Genomic DNA, 9,087 nt, shown 5'->3' on the forward strand with positions numbered 1-9,087 from the left:
TAACTTGATATTGATGAATTTTCTTCGATAAGAAGTTAATTTGCAAAGTATATAATGTTTTATTCTTGAAGTAAAACAGCCTATGAATCTAATGATCATAAAGTAAATTTTATTTTGACTTTGATTGGATTAAAAATCAATTGGTTTCTTTTTTTCTGATTCAAAAATTTTGACTTATAACCAGTTTCTATGTTCGAAAAGAACAGATTCGAGGTTGATTCAAATCTTATATATAAAAATCAATTGGTTTCTCTTTTTCTGATTAAAATATTTTGACTTATAACCAGTTTCTATGTTCGAAAAGAACAGATTCGAGGTTGATTCAAAACTTATATATAACATAACACTAATGTTTACATGAATAAATCACTGAAATTGGCTTCGATAAACAAGAAATAAATGGGTATGGTTACTTAAAACTGTCTAGCATGATCAGTTGTAATTATTTCCTTGTAAATTTCCGTAAACGAACAAATGAGAGGGTTCGAGGACGCCTGGAATTGCAAGTGGTCGTACGAATGAGGGTTTGAGGAGGTCTGAAATTGCAAGTGATCTTACGAATGAGGGTTCGAGGAGGTCTGGAATTGCAAGTGGTCGAGCGAATGAGGGTTTGAGGAGGTCTGGAATTGCAAGTGATCTTACAAATGAGGGTTTGAGGAGGTCTGAAATTGCAAGTGATCTTACGAATGAGGGTTCGAGGAGGTCTGGAATTGCAAGTGGTCGTGCGAATGAGGGTTCGAGGAGGTCTGGAATTGCAAGTGGTCGAGCGAATGAGGGTTTGAGGAGGTCTGGAATTGCAAGTGATCTTACGAATGAGGGTTTGAGGAGGTCTGAAATTGCAAGTGATCTTACGAATGAGGGTTCGAGGAGGTCTGGAATTGCAAGTGGTCGAGCGAATGAGGGTTTGAGGAGGTCTGGAATTGCAAGTGATCTTACGAATGAGGGTTTGAGGAGGTCTGAAATTGCAAGTGATCTTACGAATGAGGGTTCGAGGAGGTCTGGAATTGCAAGTGGTCGTACGAATGAGGGTTTGAGGAGGTCTGAAATTGCAAGTGATCTTACGAATGAGGGTTTGAGGAGGTCTGGAATTGCAAGTGGTCGCACGATTGAGGGTTTGAGGACGCCTGGAATTGCAAGGGGTCGTACGAATGAGGGTTTGAGGAAGTCTGAAATTGCAAGTGATCTTACGAATGAGGGTTCGAGGAGGTTTGGAATTGCAAGTGGTCGTACGAATGAGGGTTTGAGGAGGTCTGAAATTGCAAGTGATCTTACGAATGAGGGTTCGAGGAGGTCTGGAATTGCAAGTGGTCGCACGATTGAGGGTTTGAGGACGCCTGGAATTGCAAGTGGTCGTACGAATGAGGGTTTGAGGAGGTCTGAAATTGCAAGTGATCTTACGAATGAGGGTTCGAGGAGGTCTGGAATTGCAAGTGGTCGCACGATTGAGGGTTTGAGGACGCCTGGAATTGCAAGGGGTCGCACGATTGAGGATTCGAGGAGGCCTGGAATTGCAAGTGGTCGCACGATTGAGGGTTCGAGGACGCCTGGAATTGCAAGTGGTCACACGATTGAGGGTTCGAGGAGGCCTGGAATTACAAGTGGTCGAACAATTGAGGGTTCGAGGAGGCCTGGAATTGCAAGTGGTCGCACGATTGAGGGTTCGAGGACGCCTGGAATTGCAAGTGGTCGCACGATTGAGGGTTTGAGGACGCCTGGAATTGCAAGTGGTCGCACGATTGAGGGTTGGAGGTCTAGAATTGCAAGTGGTCGCACGATTGAGGGTTGGAGGTCTAGAATTGCAAGTGGTCGCACGATTGAGGGTTAGAGGTCTAGAATTGCAAGTGGTCGAACGATTGAGGGTTCGAGGAGGCCTGGAATTGCAAGTGGTCGCACGATTGAGGGTTCGAGGAGGCCTGGAATTGCAAGTGGTCGCACGATTGAGGGTTCGAGGAGGTCTGGAATTGCAAGTGGTCGCGCGATTGAGGGTTTGAGGACGCCTGGAATTGCAAGTGGTCGCACGATTGAGGGTTTGAGGAGGTCTAGAATTGCAAGTGGTCGTAAGTCGTATCGTCTGTAGGACTAACGCACCGAAAAGAGCAAGGGATTGACTCCGTTTCTGACCCATTCCTAGGACTTCCCTTTATGGCAGAAGGACTATCATTACATTGTTGATGATTATTCGGCTGACCAGCATACTTATAAGGCTCTTCATAAACGTGATAGTAAATGCTATCTTTGTTGTCTTGTGGTGATTCCAGCGACTGCGTTTCTTCACCCAGAACCGAAGGAGGCTGGTTTGGATTCCAGCGTACAGACTCGGCTTGCTTCGTCCTGGTCTTTGAAAGCAATAACTTGCGTTTGTACTTGCATGCTAATGCCGTAGAGATGACCATAGCTAATGTGCTTAGAGCAAGAGCCGTCATGAGGATGCATAACAAAATCTTGGTGTTGCTTTCCATGCATCCTTTTTCACCTGCCACATAGATAAAAGTTTTCAATGAAAATGCAGTCTTCACTCACTTTTAATTTTTATAAAATCATTAGATTGCATTAAATACTGCCTTGCTATGATTACACATATTCAACTAAACTTCGTTTATGTGGTCCTAAGCAAAAGCGAAAGAGTTAGCTCAGAGTTAGAATTTAAAAACAATCCTTTTGCTTTCAAGTGTTACACGCATAGTGCATTATGAAACCATGAATGAAAATATAGTTCCAATTTCTTCTTCTTGGATCATCCTCCCAGAAACTAAATTTATATGCAAAAAAAATGTTATTTCTAATGTTAATTGATACGCTTATTTACTTTCAAAATTCGAGCCATTTAGAGTTTCAAGAAAAAAAAAAAAACATTTCCCGTACACTCATCAATTCTTGGGTATAATTGTCAATATCCATTTTCCTTTCGCTCTTTTTCTAGATTAATACAATCACCTGAACCTCTTGAACCTCTCTTACTCTCTTACTATCAGACATGGGCACAGTAAAGATTGGATGACTCAATGATTTCTGCAATAAAAAGCTAATACTGTATTTTATTTATGTAATGCAACAAACGAAAATGACACCACCAAACCGTTTAATTCGAAATTTTGTCGGAACAGTTTTATTGCAAATTATCATAGCGAATGATATTGTATTGTAGCGTGGTCCTTGTTACAGTTATGGCTTTAGAAGGGGAAGTTAAAACAAAGGATAATGCCTATTCGGGATCCAAGCATTATTATATTCACTATGTTCCCAGGAAGACTGTCCCATAATTATCAACATTATTATTACTTGCTAAGCTACAACCCTAGTTGGAAAAACAGAATGCTATAAGCCCGATGACTCCAACAGGGAAAATAGCCCAGTGAGGAAAGGAAATAATTAACTACAAGAAAAGTAATTAATAATTGATATAAAATATTTTAAGAACAGTAACAACATTAAAGTAAATATTTCAAATATAAACTATAAAAACTTAAAAAAGAAAAACAAGAGGAAGAGAAATAAGATAGAATAGTATGCCTTAAAGAAGGAAGTGGAAAGCCTCTGAGATTAGAGAAGCTAGCATCCACATAAGGGGGAAAATATTCTAGAGAATAAAGCAACATGAGGGAGAATCTCAGGGCTCCAGTTTAGCAAGATACCGTTATTGCTAACTACTTCACTAGTAAGGTTGAAAATTGACAACTGGTTCTTTTATCCACTTACCATTGCTGTATAGGACGGTGGCCTCATCAGTCACCAATTCAGCTTCCTGGACTGTCCTTGAATTTTTATCAACACCAATCTGGGCACTTTCAGATACTGAAGAGCTTATATCTGAATGACAGGCATCACATTTTGGACATTTTGGACAAGTGGCTGCAACAGGACCAGTGGGTAAGACTGGACAAAGAGTAGTGGCAGCAGTGGAGGGAAAAATGTCACACGGTGGACAAGTCGCGGTTTCTGACGTCGGTTCTGCTCGGTGGTCTGTCGTCTGGCTGGAGGTTCCAGCAGGCGAACTTGCTGTGACTGGGGAACAAATTCGCATTTGTAATCTGATTGATAAGTGGAGCATACTTTTTCACATTCAGGGCAGGGTGCTTTCTCGGGGTATGCTTGACAAACCGGACAGGATTTACATTCAGGGCAGGGTTCTTTTTCATGGCATGTTTGGCTAAAGGGGCTAGTTGTTGTGTCTTGTGCCTCCGTTGGGACAGGGAAAGCTAAAGTACAAATAGTTATTCTGAGAAGTTTTGTTAGGTTGTCTGATGATCTTCATAAAGTCATTTAACTATATTCAAATTTTTTTTAATCAGGCGCATTTGCACGGACTCGCAGCGGTGCCATTTTAACTCGGAAAAGTTTTCTGGTATCTGATTGGTTAGAATTATCTTGTCCAACCAATCAGCGATCAGGAAACTTTTCCGAGCTAGAAGGGCACCTCTGCGAGTCGGTGCAAATCTGCCTCACTAAAAAGAATTGACTATAGCTATTTATCCAGTCATACATTAACTAATCTATGTTTTAATATATCTATAATTTCACCTACTCAATGATTTATTCATTCCAATTTCTGCGAAAAATTGACGCATAAAAAATATGAAGTAATCGATTTTAATAAATAACTGATAATAAAATTATGAGGTCTTCTTTGGATATAGGGATAAAATAAATATATCAATTACTTCAGAAATCACAAAATAAACGAACAAATCGAATTCTAAAGCCATACTACCACACTCACCGGCATTACAGAAACAAACTTTCCGATTCACGCTACTTTGCTCATTATACACTTCGATGTCGTCTACCTCATCGAGGGAGACATCCGTCAGTTGTACTGCTCGCATGAAATCACCTTTCCTAACCTCAACGACCCACGCTCCGGATTCCCCAATCTTGAAGGCGAAGATCATCATCTCATTTCGGCCAAAGTCAATTGGAAATTTTTCACGGAGGAGAATCTTTCCAGTGTTCCTCACGTTCATTTGCAAAGTAGAGTAATACTTTACAAATTCCATTATGTACAGAGTCTCCTGCTTTTTCCAAAGCTTTATCTGGAAAGGGTTCCAAACGCCTTTGAATGTTTCTATTTGCAATTCTTTTCCTTCGGTGAAATTTGATGAAATGATGCCCTCTTTTGGTTTTAGTTGATTTGTTGAACATCCTTTGGATTAGAAAGTGTTCCATTTGTTACAAAGGACAGACACTTCAATGCAATACAGATATAGACATGCCTACATATTCATATAAATTGGCATACTAACACACACACACACACACACACACACATATATATATATATATATATATATATATATATATATATATATATATATATATATATATATATGTGTGTGTGTGTGTGTGTGTATGTGTATATATATATATATATATATATATATATATATATGTGTGTGTGTATATATATACATATATATATATATATATATATATATATATATATATATATATATATTTATATGTGTGTCTGTCTTGTGAATGTATGTATATTTGCATGTTTGAATGTGTGCTTAATAGTAAAGGTGCCTCTTTCAAAATCTATGATTTTAAATCTCGGCAAAATATAATGAAATAATGGCGTTAGATATGAGAAATAATCTTTTATATAATTCACTATGCAAGAATATGAAAAATTTCCCTTTAACTCAACCCCCCCCCTACCCCCACAAAATTGAAATTTCATTCCTTTTAATTTCACTTACTATTGCTGGAAGAGAACATGAAGAGAAGACAAGAGCCATCAACCAGAAGAGTTCTGCATACAGAAATGTTTGGCCAAGGAGCCCTCTGCGCCATCTATTGAGGACTTCAGAAACTACAGCCATAGCTCGAATCTGCTTGGGTAATCTTTCTTAGTTACCTACCTCTCCTTCTCTCCTTATTCTTTGTTCGGTACAAACGTACTACTTCTCTTTACCAGAGGGGCAAACTTGGATTAAGAAAAGGGGAGGAAATGGGTTTCCTGTTTTCCATGAGACATCAAAATAAAAAAAAAATTTTCTCTTCGTATCAACTTGATTCTGAATATATCACGTCTACATACACAGTAAGAAAAAGAAGGAGAGAGAGAGAGAGAGAGAGAGAGAGAGAGAGAGAGAGAGAGAGAGGGGGGGGGGGTAAATGTACCGAGTGAAAAATCATCAGTTATCCACAGTGATCATAATTCACAATGACATACTTTCGTAAAGTAAATTTCATAAAAGCTTAGAACAAAACGTAAATTCTGAAAACCAAAATTTGATATATCCCCAAATTCGAGAATTAGACCCAAAACATGAAAGGCCACGGAACACGACTATCATTAAGTGATTTTATTATTAGAATTTGGGTCATATGACCCAGAGAAGGGGCTGAGGCTGGGGCTGGGGAGTCCATTCAACGCCGAGATGCACCTGGGGAAAATCCCCACAGATGTGCTGTGAAGTAAAAGTTAGGGGAAAGGACAACAAGACGAACGAACATTAGTTATTGTTTTTTTCCCACCAACTACCTTGGGGCCATTATATGTGACACTTAAAACTTATAGAATAGCCACAAAGAGAATCATTGGCTATGGTAGCCTATTGGAAACATTCCTGCCTGGTGTTCTGCCAGACTGGGGTTCGAGTCCCAATCAAGATCAATCGTTCCTTGTAGTGTCTGCAGCTTCACCATCCCTGTGAGCTAAGGATAGGTGGAACTGCTGAGTCATCAGCTGTCATTACCTAGCCCTCTCTTGTCCTAGCATGTTTGGAGGGGGGGCTAAGGCATTGTACTGCTAGGGCATTGTCGATGTCCCTTGCCTCTCCCATTCATGGGCGACCTTTAAACCTTTAAATCTGCCTTGAGGCCATTAGATGTGGTACAGGATAGACACAAATCGAGTTAACCTATTTTACTCATTCAAATGATGCAACTAAATGTAGCATCTACTCTAACATGACAAAGACAAATAGGGCAACTCCCATTGTAAAGCTTTAAACAAAGAACATAACTGGGATGTTTTGAACCTTTTATTCTGTTATCAGTGGTCCTTGGATTTCCTTTTTAAAAACATCCAGTTTCACACATCCAGAACAACAGATTCTGGCTTTTGAAGAAATAAACAATATGATTCCCACAAAAGCAACACATTCAACTATTTTCAAATTTTAGATATAACAATGAATTTGGATGCATGGATTACCATTCGGTTTTTTTGAATCTTCGCCAGAGAAAGGGAAAGTGATCTTTGGAAGGCCAAAGAATTGATATATGTTTTGTAAGGAAACTGGGAGTATGGTGGGAGGGGTAGGAAGGGGTTTGCGTTTAATATTGTTAATTTACAATTTTGTGAATATTACACAAATTGATAATAATCAACATCTAAGGTACATGTTTAATTGAGGCAACATGATGTTGGCTGAAAGGAATATTCATAAACGATGTGTAGGAGTGTACATATATACTGTATATATATATATATACATATATATATATATATATATATATATATATATATATGTATGTATATATATATATATATATATATATATATATATATATATATATATATATATATATATATATATATATACACACACACTCAAACACATACGGAGTATGTACGTATGCATGTGCCTAAACATATATCTATTTTTTTCATATATTCTTATGGGCACACACACACACGCACACACACAAATGTATATATATATATATATATATATATATATATATATATATAAATGGGCGTGTGTGTTTATATGTATGTATATATATATATATATATATATATATATATATATATATATATATATATATATATATATGCAAATAATATATAGGTAATGATATGATTCTTTGACTCCTTTTGTTTCCTAATAAGGAGGTCAGTCCAAAGAAAATCTCAGAATCCTGGTAATGGTTAGAACACATCATCATTAGCAAAGAGGAATTCGATATAAATGTGTTATTTTTCACCCACATTTTGAGAGTAAAACTAAACTCACATTAAAGACGAAGGTCTTTAGTCTTCCGTACATAAAAAAAAAAAATAGAATGTTTCAGTTTGAAAGATGTAGGATGTATTAATAGATTAAAACTTACAGTATTATTTTATTTTAATAATCAACAGATTTATGATATACATTTTCATATTTGTGAAATTCATGTAATTTGAGACACCCCCCCCCCCCCTCAAAGTAATGGAAATGAATATTCTCAAATGATTTGCCATATATAGCCTAATCAGAGACAGATCATCCTGAAAGGATAAAATCTATTGAGAGAAATGAATAATAAAGTAAATAAATGATGACAAAAGGACCAATAGATAAGAAAGATTAAAAAGAATCTGTTAATTGCCTCATATATTTAGTGTCTAAGTCAAAATACCATATTCGTGAGTGCTATATCCGCAAATAGCTCTAGCCATCAAAATCCAATGTATCATCAAAAGGATCCATCTTACGTGGATGTTCACGTTGATGTTTTACATCCACCGATACTCCACCTCACTGGTCCTCTGCCGCTATTATTTTTAATGAACAACTATTCGCGTACCACGTCAATCAGTAGGATATTCAATCTATTCACAAAATCTAGTCCAGAAGGAAAGAGTAAAGGAAAGAATTCCAAGACAGATGAGGTTATCACCACCTAGCCTTTGGTAGAACCATCTCCTAAAGGAGGTGAAGAGTCTGGGAGAGCGGAGCCATAAAGAGAATTCCAAAACTTATCAGTGTAAGGACAAAAGCAGACCTGGAACCATTACAGGATTATCCCTCACTTATTGTTGGTACCATGTAGAATAAGTATTTGACTCAAGTATAATGTACACTTATTTGTCATCTACCCTCATTTACTTTTATATTTTTTATTCCAAATAAATCCCACGCCATGAAGCCATCTGGAACTTTCGTCTTGTCTCCGTGCTTCCACACCCTGAGACCCTGTTATTACCAGTTGGAGAGATATCCGGTTACAACTGGTTGGACGTTGGAGAGTTATCCGGTTATAACTGGTTGGAGAGATACCAGAAAGGATTAGATGTGCAATTCTTACCTTCATTCCGTTGCTTCCAAGAATCAATTATGTCTCCCTTTACAATCATATGCTAAAATGGATATA

General features: G+C 37.7%; 1 protein-coding gene across 1 annotated transcript; it reads right to left on the minus strand.

Moving 5' to 3' along the window:
* Positions 1 to 1,342: 1,342 nt before the first annotated feature.
* LOC137619344 (uncharacterized) lies at positions 1,343 to 4,134 on the minus strand. Its single transcript, XM_068349487.1, has 2 exons — positions 3,697 to 4,134; positions 1,343 to 2,473 (listed from the first exon to the last, which is right to left on the minus strand). Exons 1-2 carry the CDS (start codon positions 4,046 to 4,048, stop codon positions 2,040 to 2,042), a joined length of 786 nt encoding a protein of 261 aa, XP_068205588.1. The 5' UTR covers positions 4,049 to 4,134; the 3' UTR covers positions 1,343 to 2,039.
* Positions 4,135 to 9,087: the final 4,953 nt, after the last annotated feature.

This window comes from Palaemon carinicauda, chromosome 2 (assembly GCF_036898095.1).
Source record: "Palaemon carinicauda isolate YSFRI2023 chromosome 2, ASM3689809v2, whole genome shotgun sequence".
Classification (NCBI taxonomy): Eukaryota; Metazoa; Arthropoda; class Malacostraca; order Decapoda; family Palaemonidae; genus Palaemon; species Palaemon carinicauda.

Coding starts and splice junctions, on each gene's coding strand:
- LOC137619344 (XM_068349487.1), bottom strand. CDS start 4,048: ATGCTCCACTTATCAATCAGATTACAAATGCGAATTTGTTCCCCAGTC. Junction 2,474..3,696: donor CACCGTCCTATACAGCAATG/GTAAGTGGATAA, acceptor TCTATGTGGCAG/GTGAAAAAGGATGCATGGAA.